This window comes from Aulostomus chinensis, chromosome 19, assembly GCF_037954235.1.
Source record: "Aulostomus chinensis isolate RoL2024-O1b breed Wild chromosome 19, RoL_Achi_v1.0, whole genome shotgun sequence".
In the NCBI taxonomy this organism is placed as follows: Eukaryota; Metazoa; Chordata; class Actinopteri; order Syngnathiformes; family Aulostomidae; genus Aulostomus; species Aulostomus chinensis.
In genome coordinates this window covers 22,218,450-22,233,744 of record NC_141338.1, presented here as the reverse complement: position 1 = coordinate 22,233,744, position 15,295 = coordinate 22,218,450, and the positions used below count along the sequence as shown (strand labels likewise).

General features: G+C 41.3%; 1 protein-coding gene across 2 annotated transcripts in view; it reads left to right on the top strand.

Annotated features, from left to right (window-relative positions):
• The window catches only part of slc12a2 (solute carrier family 12 member 2), a 68,677-nt gene that overhangs the window by 17,326 nt on the left and 36,056 nt on the right, over window positions 1-15,295 (top strand). For both annotated transcript variants that reach the window (XM_086186884.1, XM_086186883.1), the window contains exons 2-5: window positions 6,580-6,699; window positions 10,541-10,616; window positions 13,329-13,424; window positions 14,230-14,369. In XM_086186884.1, coding sequence (XP_086043010.1) covers window positions 6,580-6,699; window positions 10,541-10,616; window positions 13,329-13,424; window positions 14,230-14,369 — 432 coding nt within the window. The remainder of the gene's footprint in view (window positions 1-6,579; window positions 6,700-10,540; window positions 10,617-13,328; window positions 13,425-14,229; window positions 14,370-15,295) is intronic.

The following is a 15,295-nucleotide window of genomic DNA, read 5'->3' as shown; positions in this document are numbered from 1 at the left end:
TCACTCTGTCATGCAGTCAGAATCAGCAGCTTAGAACAGCGAGCTAATCTTGCTGTCATTCCATGAAACACATGAACTGTTTTCAGAGATACTAATCAATTTTAATCATGAATATGTCTGTTGTTTATGTTTTTTTTTTATGAATGATATACATTTGAAATGGTTGGACTCCTGTTTTGGGGACAATATTGGAGTCGGTGCATCTGTGAGGTAGTTGTTAGTTGTTTTAGTCGTTTGTCTGAACAAGTTTAAGAACCACTGGTGTATTGTCGGTCTGCTGGCTACTGAGACTCATCTTCACTTTAACTTCACGTCCTCATCCCCACAATGCAGAGAACAATGCAGCTGCAGTTCCTCTTTGAGTTAGATTCGTCCATTTCACTGTAAGCTGTATTAGAAATGTTGACCCCTTTAATATCCTTGTACCACCCTCTACCTACTACAGCATTTCAGTTTGAACTGACGCCTTTCATAAAAATTCATCACAATTAAGTTACAAACTTGTGCAAAAAAAAAACAACAACAGGAAAACAAAATGGCAACATAAAATAGAGGGCGCAGGTAAACATAGAGCTGACATCCTGATCAGGATTATTTTGGTATTGACATCACGGTTATGTAATGAGTTTCCTTATTTGAAGCGTTGTTCTTGTTTATCTTGGTCTGACAGCTGAGATGGGTTCATTGCTGTCATTGGTGTCACAGTAATCTTTTGATATATGTTTTGGTCATCATTGGAAGTCTACATTGTAATTTCCCAGCCCTCCATTAACAGACAATACCTCATCCAGCTTTTCCATCAGTATTGGACAGACATCTATTACCGGTCCAGCAAACGTAGTTTTTTTTTATACTTATTTATATGTAAGAATAAAAGGAGTCAAGAATATCTGTGACTTTACTTGTTCCACATGTGATCAGAGATACTAAAGCAGACAAGTTATGGCAGGCGTCCCTCCAGTTTATCTGGTCATTGGAACATTTTGATGTTTTCTGCAGAGGCAGCTCCGTCCTATCTGACCAGCATGGTGAGGTCATTGAATTTCTTAGAACTCCTTGAGTGTGATTGGATAACTTGGGTAATTTGGAAAAAGAGTAATTGTTTCTAGTAAGAGTGGATGTCATAGTGAGCCCTGGTGCAGATTGCTGTGCCACGCCATCCTCTCCATGCTCCTTCATTGTGGTGCAAAGCCCACCTTTGTGCTGCTTCAGCCATGTAGATAATGCTCACTAACTCATGCCGTGTCATCTGCACTGCTCTCTGAGCTGTGAAAACTTGGAGTCACACCAGAAGTTCTGCTGGGTGCCACACAGAGGTCATCTTGAATGTTAGGATGGACTTCATAGATTTTTCTAGTTTGTAGAGAAAGATCGTCTCCTTCCAGCACTCAGTGACATTACTGAAGGGGAAGGCAACTGTCTGGCAAGAACTGTACTTTAGACTAACGTTTTGATGCCTGGTGCGTCTTCATCAGTCCAACCCCCTTGGGATCTTGATTTAAAACAACACTCTGACAGTGATGGCAGATGACGTACAACACACTGTTCTTCAGGACTCCTTATCAGAGGAGTACCAAAATAAAGATACCAGTTCTGTTCTGGTTTTTTTTTTTTTTAAATTCAGTTTCATTTATCTTTTTTCTGTGACTGATGAGCATATCTGCATAGTTGTCTTTTCTCCTTGTCAGGTGCTTGCTTGTGTTTGGATCAGGTCTCCAAGAACTTGAACATGTTCCCACAGTCCTGAGCATCAGCATTGCAAGTGTCATAAAGGCAGTCCGCGACAGCAAAGAGCTCTGAACTGCTCTGTTACAGCAATGCTTCACTCACTCATGCACGTATTGGCTCTGGTGATGCCCTTTGAGGTGAAGACCCCTGGAGACAGAGGCTCCTTCTGCTAATCAACCGAAGAGCTGCTCGTCAGCGTCCCTACAGTCACACACCAGCACCAGACAGTGAATGTCCTGTTGCGTAAAGACAACAGTGGAGAGACATGACATCATCACCTTCCGCTGTTGTCAATCTGCCCACCTGTGCAATCATTCAGGCCAGAAAGCTGATTTAATGATCTGAATGGGTAAGCCCACCTCAGCCCACATAAATTAATACCAGAGGTCAGCAAGTTTAGCGTTTTCACAAAGCTTGGTGCTTATGTAAGGTTTCCAACAATTGTGGTACAGAGCAGAGTGAGTCTCTATGGAAAACTTGAATGTGGGAGAACTAATATTTACTTCAGAATTGTCCCATTTTACTTTGGCCAGATTCTTATTGGGCTGCTTGGAATGATGCTCTCCTGTTTTTTTCTTTTTTTTTAAGTACCAAAATGATACCTTTGTATCATTACCAGAAGGTGTCAAGACACAAAATGTTGGCAGAGTTTGAACTCTTGATAGAGATGTTAATGTTGGATTTCCTTCCTGACTGTTTTTTTACTTGCCCCTTTTGGGTGTATCCTTTATTCCTCACCTTTAACTCTTCCACATGCTGGAGTCAAGCAAACAGCATTTGAAACCCCAGCAACACCACAGGGTAACTTTTTTTTTGGAGAGTTTTTCTAAGATTTACTCCAAGAACACAAAATGGTATTGCCAGAGCACTTTCAACAACGTGACTCCAAACAAGTAATATAGGTTCTATTTAATGAGTGCAGTTAGATAATTTGTAGAAATAATGAAATTATGAAAACATACACTTTACACAAACATGAATTGCCAATTTTTCAACTGAATTATTAATGATGAACTGAAATCACCAATTAGTCAGTAGCTAAACTAACAATGATCATTTGCTGAAGCACACAGCAATGGCTCGGTGGTTACGGTATGTGTCACATGGGCCAAGCGCTCTGAGCACAGTCCCCTGCCCTTATTGGATTTCATTTCCCTTCCATCTTCCCTCATGTTTCCTGTCACTCCACTGTCCAAAATGTCTGATCACAACATTAAATGCAGCAAAAAAACACATAGTGGTGTTCATCAGCCATGTAGGAAAATACTTAACATTCATGTTGTGTGTGGATGCCGTGTCACACATCTGTACCTTTGAGATCTGATCAAGCGGTGCCTATGACGGTATTGCCAGCGTGTGTTTGGTTAGAAGTTAAACGTGATGACCACTCTGAAGAGCCTGAAGCATTTCTCTTGGCGTCTCTTTTCTAAGTTTGAATTGCTGGAAACTTTGCGTCACAAAGCCAGTGAGGAGGATATTACTGCTTCAGTGCTTGAGGTCAGCGACTCCTATGGGGTTTAGGATGAAGAACAATGGGTGACAGAATAAATTCAAGGATGGGAGTGTGACTCATGTTGAGTCGGACATACAGTGTTGTATAATTTCCTACTTTGTATCGTGAGCTTGTACAGATTGTGTATCTTCCTGCCTGCTGCAAAGAATTTTATTTTCATGTTTAATTGATACCTGGTCATGGTTGTACCATTTCCCTCTATTGTCTCATTGTCTCTGTTAAAGTGAGAGCAATGTTAGATGCACGATGCCCCATTCTCTCTAAACACGCACATCTCTAAAAGCCAGCCATGTTCCCTGTCTGAAGCAACTTCTTTGGGCGTCTAAACGCAGCAGTTGCTTTGCTCTGGCTTCAGTCACTCTGGATGTTCCAAGGGAGCCACCGGAGACTGTTCAGCTTGTATCCTGAGCAGAGAGGTCTTCTAGTGACCCTGTGTTTTTACTAGCCCAACACTCAATTAATCATCTTAATAGAGCTTCAAAAAAACATTGAAGTGAAGTGGATTAGCTGCAAAGCTACAATAATAGCTTTGGCTCAGGTCACTCAGGAGGACCGTCTATTCCAGCTTAGATAAATCTAGTTTTGGACTTACTCGTATGACAAAAATGGGACCTTTACAATACATATGCACATGTTAATCTGACTGAAATCTTAGTACTTTGCAAAGTTGGATCATGTGGTTGGTCATCTATACACTTTAATTGGCTACAAACTGGCCTGGCACATATTCCATGGAATCAACAATAGCTTGTAAGTACAACAGCTAACAGTCATTTCTGAACAGAGGAAGAGAGAAGCTCTGATGATGCCAGTTATTAGGGGTGTTACGAAATTTTGCATCACAACATTTTGCGAAATAAAATGACAAAATATAATTCAAAGACGCACAAAATAAAGATATCAATGTAAAAAAAAAACAAAAAAAACAATGCGAAGCGGCGCCACACACCACACACCACTAACACTGATTATTTTTGACCCTCTCAAAGAAGAACAACAGTGTAGCAACACCATAGAGTAAGAAACGATGAAACAATTATTTCAAAATGGAGGAAGACGAGGCTGAACAAGTAGTGGATGCTCCTTCATCAAACAAATTGGTTGTGTGGACTTATTTTGGCTTCCCATGTAAACGACGAGGCAACAGTGAGACGATTGTGGATAAAACAAAAACCGTGTGCAAACAATGTAGGTACACAACACCGTACACTGCGGCGAGCACTTTTTCATCTGCTGTTGACAGATTTTGATATTACTTAAAGAAGAATATGCACCTGTTGAAGGGTAAATATTGCAGTTCACTGAGGTCAGACATTTATGGATCTAGATTAGACTGCAGCCCTGAGGATTATGGATTATTTAATATATGTTTTCCTTTTCATTCAAGAATGTCGTTGTCCTCATGGTTTACAACAACAAAGCACAAAAAGTGAACTGGAGGAAAGTTGTAACCTATAAGAAGGCTTACCGCCACTCACCGATACTTCCATCAACTGGGTTGGTTGCCCAGTGTACTGACTTAGTGAAGCTGTAACTGGAGCTCTACAGCAACTGTGTCCATAAACCCTCTGACTGACATCTGTGGACCCTCATAACATTGAATACATATGATGTACACACACAATACTGCAGCATACAGCATGATATTTGGGAGAAAAAAAACCTCCAGTATCAAATCAGTGTTGGGTTTATCCACCTTTGAACCACCAGCCAAGCTTGTGCAGTCTCCTTTATAGAACCAAGGATTAGACAAGCTCATTTGCTGGGTTCCATTAAACTTTACTGCGGATATTCATTGTCCCCAGACGTAGAAGCAGATTGGCTGGGATGATCTCTGGTCTGTATCCTAGCATTAACACCCCAGTCTCAACTCAAGACATTATATAACATGGACTGGTAGCCTTGACAATCCAGGAGAAAGGAAATGCAGAGAAGGGGGTGTGGTTTACAGATGTCCCGTGTACATCCTGAGGTCATTACACATGCTATAAGTGCAGACTACCATCAACAACAAAGGAGGGAGGCTTCCTGTCTTTGAACGGCTGCCTGCACAGAATTAGACTGTGTGGCATCACTTGCTGCTTCTGCGACTACAGTAAAAGCTGCCAAATCCCAACAATGGACAACAGCAGCTATAAATATCTTGAAATCTGGCTGAAAACTGTGTGTCCTGGAAACAGACTTTGAATTGTGCTTTTTCTCATTTGGTGAGGGTGTCAGATATGGGTTTGTATTCACTGTTGACAACACTATCAATAATGTGTTGGGATGGGACCAATATCTGAATTAAAAACATGTCATTTCACCCTAAAATGAGGCAACCATAATACTTAACATGTGTGACACGTTACTTTATTACTGCGCTGTGTGACAGTTACACTGGAGCACTGCCTAGTACTTTGTTACTGTAATATTTTACGATAATTGACATCCATTCAATATGCTCTTGCTTTCAGAACAAGCTTTTGGAGAAGCTTAAAAATGTCACACAAGAGTATGAAATAGCATGCGAGGTTAGCATTGAACTTGAATGAGCTACGCCTTTAGCCATTAGCGTTTATTATTATAGTCAATTCAATATCAAGCACATAAACCTCACTTGTCAACACAGTAACACCTGGTAGCTTTAAAATGTCCATTTGATAACATTATCCCTGAGATATGATTGGTCAGTGGGTGGAGCTTGTTTTGACTTTGTATCTTAGCTGCTAGCCTGCCCCATAGCAGGTTGGCTCTGTAGCATATTTACATTTGTTATTGCTGCTGAAAAGTCAAACACCTTCACAATACTAAAGGGTCAAGTCTGAAGTTATCTGGCTAACCCTCTAATCCTGTTTCGTAGTAGCGACCTCTGGGGGCTTTGTTGTTCAGTGCTCCAGTGTTTGTTGGTTGGCTGGTCTCATCCTTCCTGCTCCTGCTTTAGAATCATAGTACAAGTCACAGACTTTAGTCTCACTAAGGAAATTGGTTATTAGGTTTAGTATGTGCAGTGAAACCAAAGCAATGGTTTGAACCAGCTCTGCCATGGAAGCGCATAAATAGTTTGGTCTGTAATTTACAGCCTCATTATCTATCTTGACCTCTTCTACAGAGGGTCCTGTGAATCATTGGTTTTCGTCATAGATGCTTGTTTGCGATATTGTTTTCTTTCTTTTTTTTATCTCAGCCAACCCTGCTTACCCCTGGGGGTTTCACCCGCGATTCATCCCCTTTGACCCAATGAGAGGTTTCTGGCTTCAGGCTTGCTATGAGGAGTAATAACCCAATGTTCCCCCGTTGCTGTAAAGCATGACTGTGTCTACACACTAAACATTACTTCATTTTTTTCTGCTTTTCAGGAACCATTTGAGGATGGCTTCGCCAATGGTGATGAGTTGACCCCAGCTGAGGAGGCTGCAGCCAAGGAAGCAGCCGAATCTAAAGGAGTGGTCAAGTTCGGCTGGATCAAAGGAGTGCTGGTCAGTAGCCTTCCAGCTTCAGTCGGTAGCCAGGGTTATAAAGCAGGCCCCAAAACTAACATTAAATACAGATGGACTTATGGTGACATGTCCATCTGATCAGTTATACTCAATTGCTCTGTTCACTTCTCATGCATTTTGTAACAGGGTTGCCATGGTATTAAGATACTTCTGATCTGCAGTCAGTGAAAAGAATTGGTCTATCTGCCATATGTTCATTTTACCAGGTTTCTAATCTGCTCAAAAACACACATGAAGACATAGAGCTCATAGGTCTGATTAGACAGGTCGCAAAACAACAGTGGATGTATCCCAGCAACAAAAGTTCAGGAATAGCAAAACTGTTCATAATGAGTATGCAGTTAGGTTGCATGCCCCTCCCTGCCGCATCAACAGTCACCAGTTCTCCTTTGTAAACTCTAATTTTATGAAGTTTACTCCTGTATGATTGCAGCAATTAAAAAAAAAAAAGTGAAGTATTATCTAGCCAGCCAAACTAGCAACGTCTCCCAGAAGGAGACATACATCAGTGAAAAGATGGCGTCTAGTGGGTTGGTCAGAGTCGTGGGTCAGTGAAACGATCAATAATTATTGATATTGAGGTTGATGAATTATTAATCACTATATTTTCTTTCATCTATATTGTTCAGCCTTAGCAGTGCGGTGTCTCCTAGTATTTGACGTAATTCCACCACTGGACTAAAACAAGCCCAAGCAGCTGGATGAGTTCACAGCTGACTGTTGAATTTCTGCTGGTCTGTGCCTAGGGCTGTTGCGATACACTAATCTGGCGATACAATACAATACACGATATTTGGCTCATGATACGATATATCACGATATTCAGCAGACAATACAATTTGCATCATTTTTTGAAAGATTTTAATGGGACAAAGTGATTTTGGTGACATCTTGTGAGTGTTCCCTTGACTTGGATTGAAGCATCAATTACACAATAAATGGCTCTGAGTGGCAGCTTGCAAATGCTGGACAAAATGAATCAAAGATGTGGTGAGAAAATTAGTTTCATTCACTGAAACTGAGAGAAAATTGTTCCTTTCAAGCTTTTGAAAAGTAAAGTGAACAATGGAGAGTTAAAGTGCAGCCAGTGGCCTTCTTTGGCAGCTTTTTAGCTTGATACTGAACATAGGAGGTAGCTACCAGCCAGTCTGGCCACCAGGTTAACAGAAAATAAACCATGGCAGCCAATAATTCAATTCGTGGGTGACAATACCATGGCGTGGCTCCATCGCATTCACCATGCACCTAAAGCTGATTTTTTTTCCACCACCCAATAAGGTCTCAAATCCTGACAAATAAAGTAGGCAATGGACTAATTTTTCGGTGACCTCAGTGAAGGAGATGAGAACTTGTGGCAACAACCGCCGTCATTGTCCAGCGTGGTTTGTTTCAGATTGCGCCACAGCTTCTTGGGATCAGTCTCAGTTAGCATTACCTTTTCCAGGTGGTGACGTTTTAGGAGTACTTAAGGTTTGTGTGACATAGTTTGCAAACCGCCTTACTTTTGTCTAAATCGTCACTTTCCTTTTTGTCTTTGAACCCAAAACGCTCCCACACATCTGCTTTTAAGGTTGCAGGTGCTGGATTTATACTCGTTGCCATTCTCCTGAATCTCTCAGCTCTAACCTGATGAGAAAGGCGTCGGCGTCTGGGTAACAAGAAATGCTCTACAGCGACACCAGCAGCTGGCAGACCTAATTGCTCTTCCTGCAAAATGCAGGTCATGGGGGATTTGAATGGGGTGTAATGTATCGATACTCAAATCAATACTCTCTGGGGAAACAAAATATCAATATATATTGCAGAATCAATAAAAGTGCTCAGCCCCATCTGTGCCGGACCTCCTCTCATGGCCCTGTCCCATAGACACACAAATGTCAGTGATGGACTCAGCAGTCTTTATGTGAAAAGGTTCTCATATTAGAGGCTCTGTACTATTGCACCAGTGCTCATGTTGAGTCCAGGTTCTCAAAGTCCAACAGCAGCGTCCATTGTGAAAAGTCAGGTTGGGTCTGCGTGGGGAGTAAACATGGTCTCCGATTATTCACCACTCACAAGTGCAAAGTGTACCGCAATGTAATTTGAAACACATGTGAAGTAGTTGACACAGTGTTGAAGACTGTGACACATGAGTGTGAATTACTGCGACTCCACAGGTTCCTTCAACTCAAATGCGGTTCTGGCAGAACTCACGTCTCAGTCTGAGGAAGACGTGTTGGGAAGCGTCTTGCTTTTTATTTCAGCACATTAAAGTTCTTCCTTTCTTCCTCTCTAAAGTAAACAAAGCACTTATTCTCAGGTTGGGTTTCTGATGGTGGATATTAATTATACCTAAATGTGATACTGATCTCTGAAACTGGAGGGTTTCCTCTGTTTAAAACTGACTGGGTAGGGATATAAGATTCTAAAATCTGCTTTTTTCTCTCACCTTTTTTAAATCCAAATTCATAACTTTTACACAAAGATGAGTTTAAAAGATTTCCTCTAAGTTTATGTTCATGTTTGTTAGTGGTGAAACTATAGGATGATCATGAGTAATGAAATATGTCAATATTCTAAGTTTGGTTCTCAGTTTCGGTTCAGGAGTTATTTTGTTTTTTGTCGTCATCTCTAAAAAAAAAAAACGTGTTGGTTGAACTCAGTCACTGTGTTAAAGGATATAAGATCCTAGAGAATTTAGTCCTACGTCATAAAACTGTCAGAGCTATTTTCCATATGACAAACTTGCGAACCAATAGTGTGGCTTTTTCTGTCAAAATTAACACTTAACAATAACTGAATCTGATTATTCATCTTTTGTCTTCTTTGAATTATCTGCATTTCCTCCAAATCTTTACCCTCTGAAAGCGTTGAAGGTTTAACACTTTTGATTTGTTTAGCTCGTTCCTTTGACCAATCACATGGATGCAGGTGCATATACCTGCTTGAATAGAAGGCTGCCGCCGCTGCGTCCAGCTCCAGCTTGGAGACAGACAACTATTGTCCCTGTCTCTGTGATGGCATTTAATAGTTGAAGGGAGGTGGACCACCATGTAGCAGTGAGTGTTTAGGTCTTCACAGGACACAGGATGGCTCGTATTCTTTTGTCAACACCACCTGACCCTTGGAGGGCTGCTGGCGAAACCCTAGCTGTATGTGAACTGTCCAGGGCAATGTGCACTATTTCATCAGGTGTCTGGATGTGCTTTTACACGAAGATGATGAGAGAGCAGCTGGCTTGATGTGTGCTGCAAACTAAACTAAACTAAAACACCCTAAAGACGTGTTGTTACTTGTAGGGAAGCATTTGCCGCCTTTGCACAATGGAAGAATGGACTAGGAAATGGATTATGGATTAGGAAATTTTTCTTTATAAGATTATATTGCTCCCTCTGCCTTCCTACATGTGTGTTCTGTCTTGACTCCTAAACTATCCATAGTTGTAACCTACATGATTCCTTGAACACATACTCTTTTTGGTTAAGTTTTGCACCTTCATCCAGGTGCAAGTTACAGACACCTCTTAATCTGGATTACTTAATCAGTATGGCAGATTATAAACGTGTGATTAAGGACCATTTGAGTGCTGGACATCCTGTTACTGAACACTGATCAATTTGTTATCTTAATTTAAGTTTCTAATTGTTTGTTTTTATTTAGTTGCCTGTTAATTTATGTACTTTTTTCAATTGCCATCTGTTGTAAGTCTGCTTATGTGCAATCCAAGCCTGGACTCCTTTGCTTAAGAGAGTTGTAGTGACTAGGGAAGGTTATGTTCCATCTGGATTGTTCTTCCTGTCTCGCCTCAAGCAGACCCAGTAACAGTCCCTCCTCTCTGCAGGTGCGCTGCATGTTGAACATTTGGGGTGTGATGCTCTTCATCCGCATGTCCTGGATTGTGGGTCAGGCTGGAATTGGTAAGTAGAGATCACGTACAAATAGTGTTGGGTACCGAAAACCGGTTCCCAACATCCAGTTCCAGAACTGTTTAGCAGCTTTTTGAATTTTGATTCTTTTTTTTTTTTTAGTTCTGAGTGCTCACACTAGTTTGTTTCGGGGCGTGTGTCACTCCACTCAGCGTTCTCTGTGCATCTGCGAGCAAGAATATCAGTCGTCTGAACATGGACCGCAAAAAATGCTCGAAAGTCTGGCTACATTTCAATTTGAAAGAGGACGGAGTATCACAGTGCAACATCTGTGAAAAAACAACTTCTGTCAAAGGAGGATGCACTATAAACATGATGAAACACCTTCGCCTGCATGATGTAACAATTAGCGAGTGTACTATGTTCAACCGTGGCGTCGCTCTCCTGCTCCCGTTGCTTCCTCCACTTCGAACAGTCAACCTTCATCATTCTCATTCTTAACAAACCTGCTTAAGTGATAGACTACCAATTCTTAAAACTGTCTATATATGTTTATAGTCGTTGAACACTCGCAAAGTGACGCTAACATTAGCCAGTCACTACGTTGAGCAGCCTGTGACCCCAGCCAGCAGAGTCGTATATACATCATACGTATACATCCATCTGGGCTGCAGATCTTTGTTTTTTGACTCTAATTGGCAATGTGAATAAATAAATTGGCCTGTGTTAAGGCTTTTTCAAACAAACAAACAAAAAATTCTCCTGAAGAATAGGCTGTGACCTGTTGACTTCCATCTCAAAGAATTGGAATCAAGAATCGTTTAGAACAGGAATTGATATTGAGAATCGGAATCTGACTCAGAATTGGTAAAATCCAAAAGATATCCAACCCTACGTACAAACACTATACAGTTATTTTCAGCTCTTAGTTTATTGACGCTGTGCTGCCTTCAAAAGACAACCCAGACGTGGGAAGTTGTGTGTGCTAGAGCTGCATGTGGTGAAAGCTGTGAGTTGCTCCTTGTTCCTCTTCACTCATGTTTTTTTCAGCTAAAAATGTCATGTTGGGCAACAATGAAAATGCTGACGCAAAAAGAAAAAAAAAAAGTTGCAGTCACTGTTGTGGGACGCCATGAACTAACCAATGTATTAGAAACACTGAATACCCCTATTTGGAATGTAAGCAACGAGGCAAATTAACTAAGAACATTCAGAATGTGACCTGACTCCTTCTGTCAGCCCAGTTCCTCCTCTTGCATGCTCTCAGTTATGCTCTAGGTTACTTATTTATCCAATTGAGTTGGTAAATAAGCAAAATAAAATCCCCAAAACTACTTAGTACCTAGAGTTTGCAGATGGACTACGCCAACCCCCCAATGGAGTGGTGGAGGAATGAGTCTCAAACCCCAGAATAAGTTATCATTTCGGAACGAGCAGTTCCCTGGCCTTCTGGTCAGGAGGTTTTTGGTCAGATGCCTGAAATTAGATCTGTGGTTAACATGAGGGAAAGATATTTTGAGATTTTGTTCTATGACATATATGATCTTGATGAACTTAACCTGGAAGTCTCAGTAAATACCACACTTGTCAATTTTTAAGCTTCGATGTGTCTTAAAAAACAGATCTTGAAAAGGATGCAATTGTCTACAAAGGCCATTAGGGTGAAACCTTAAGAAGCCTTAGGCTTAGTGGTGGTGACCTAGAAGTCACTCGACCCTGGTGTAGTTCCTTCATTGGCTAACGTGAGCTTAGCACTGCTAACCGTGGCATTCAGGCTTCCAGCATCATCAGAGGGGTTCATTAGCGAAGATGATCTTGATGAACTAAACCTGGAAGAGCATCCACTTTTGTTCACCACAGAGCTGATTTACTGACTCAATCACCCACAGTCACAGGAGGAACCAGGAGATGACCACTTCCTGTTGGACTATTAACATACCTTATCTCCATAGCCAATATGTTTGCCATCACATCACCTTTCCTGATTTTGTTTTCTTCCTTCATGTTTTCTCTGTGGCTTCTCAAGGGTTAACACTCATTGCTTCACTCGTCTTGGTGTAAACAGATGGAGCAGCAACAGCGCCTGTCAAAGCTGTTACACATCTCTATTGAATGTGACTGTGCTATGACGTGTCATCATTGCGATTTCGGGCTGTTGAGGTCTGGACGCCAAAGCACATAGTTTAGGTTCATATGTTTTCAGTTTACATGTCTGACTGTCATCCATGGGCACCAGCACGGCCAGTTCAACATAAAACTCTCAAAGACACAAGATCTTGTTTTTTACCCATCTGTCTGTGTCTCCATGTGTCCCCGCTTAGGTGCCTGTAGACTCAGGTGAGAGAATAGTAGAGTTTGTGTGGGTCAGCTAATGTTAGTCATCCAAGCAGCAAAACTAGAAAACAGGCGTGTTTGATGTGCAGCCATGTTTTGCTTTGATGTGACACTGCTGACACATCTCTGACATTCAAATGTGACTTGAGTAAAAGTCTTCAGCCGTCAATATTTATTGACATGACGGTGCTCACTGTGTGGTCACAGACTCCATGTTTAGGCGTGTGCCAGTTATTTTCTATCATTTGCTTGCTGCTGTCACTTTGATGTGAAATACCACCTCAAGGTGACGCATGTGGCGGGCGGCAGCGCTGCTGTGCTGTTACATTTCACAGCACTCTCTGAGTTATCAGGCAGTCTAGAAACCTGATAACAGATTCCTTTCTATCAGGAGACTTTTAAGGGTTAATTCTTTCTTGTCTTCTGCAGCTCTCTCCTGTATGATCGTTGCCATGGCCACCGTAGTGACGACCATTACTGGCCTCTCCACATCTGCCATTGCTACCAACGGATTTGTGCGAGGAGGTATGTCTAACTCTAAAGGAGATGATAAAGAGTGACATGAATTCCCCAGAGCTTTGGGCCTCAGCAGGCTGGTGAAGAGGCGTCATCCATCTACGTGAGCAGCTGTCAGTATATAGACATCCAGCACACTGACATGTCGGGCAGTCCAGTGGGTTCCAGGCGTCTCACCTGGTCATCTCGGCAAGAGAGGAAACTGGCGTGGAAGCGAATGGAAGCAGCTGTAGCTCCACGAGGGCAATCTGACATGGATACTCACACATTCCTCACTCACCCAGATCAAACTGGTGAGACGAAGGTGAAATGCTGTTGGAGTGGATGTGCGGATTTAGGTTCAGACTGAACTCTGTAGGATGATGACAGTTCCCTGGTTCCCATGGTTATATTCTCTCTTTCATGGTTCTTCTCCACATATGTACAGTAATATTTAGACTTATTGGTCATAGTTTGTGGAAACCTTTTCAGTTTTTTCATACATTAATGTTATTGGCCATCTGTTAGTTTTTCCAATATATAACTAATGATAACTTAAGAATGAGGAAGTTCCTCAGCAGAAGCAGAGCAACAATGAGTGATAGTTATCACACCCAGCTGGGTTTATTCAGGAGTTCTTGCCAATGAAACATGCTCTATGTGTTCATGGATCCATCAGGCGTCAACAGCTGATTCTCCAGCATGGATGTAGAGGCCCCGAGATGTGTCTTGTGGTTATGCTGTAGTCCCAGGGGTCACGTAGGGTCCGAGACCTCTCAGGTTCGTTGTTATAGACGAGTGTATGACTGCAGCACCGCTCTCTATTTCTTTCCAGGTGGAGCCTATTACTTGATCTCCAGAAGTCTGGGACCGGAGTTTGGAGGCTCTATCGGACTGATCTTTGCTTTTGCCAATGCCGTAGCTGTGGCCATGTATGTGGTGGGCTTCGCTGAAACTGTTGTGCAACTTCTTGATGTAAGTCTCAGTGGTTTCAAACAATGGTGCCCAAGCAAATGTAACTATTCCCTTAGTACAGTGTCATTACTACACCAGTGTAGCAAAAAGCTGTAAATCAGAGCATTATCTGGCCCAAAGACGGATTATGATTTGGCATCTCTGCCGACTACCCAGCACAGGCCCTCAAACAAAGACAGCTGGACAATTTCATCCAGTGAATATAAAGTACGCTGCAATGCTGTTTGCCTGTACGATACCAAACTATCACCAACCACAGAAAATTAAAAATAATTAATGATAAGTCAATCTACAATAAAAGATTGCATGGTATTACCCAATTTTTCATTTGGTATTTCTTTTTAATTATTATTCATAACAATATCAAATGCAAACTAATGGTGTAATAAATAATTTTGCAAATTATTATGTCCTATTAGACATAATTATTATTGTATACCTCTAATAGAGAAGTAATCATATACATGGAATTATATATACGATTTATATATATTTTTTATTTATATACATATATACATGTTTTTATGTATGTGTGTATATATGTGTATGTGTATATATGTATGTGTTTGTATGTGTGTATTTTTTATATGTGTGTGTGTGTGTGTGTGTGTGTGTGTGTGTGTGTATATATATAATGTGTTCGTAAATACATATATGTACATTTTTATGTGTGTGTGTGTGGTGATCCTGTGACTATGTTTCCAGCTGGTGCAATGATTTTATTTAATGAGTGGTCTTTCATATCTCCTCTTTCTTCCCTCATCTTCTAATTGTGATTAAAACATTTGTAACTTCTCAAGAATGATCAATTTAAGCAACTGGACTCATCTCTCTTGAAGACGTTTCGCCTCTCATCCAAGAAGCTTCTTCAGCTCTAATTTTCTGGTGGGAAGTATCAGGTATACAGTATATCCAGCCAGGTGGGT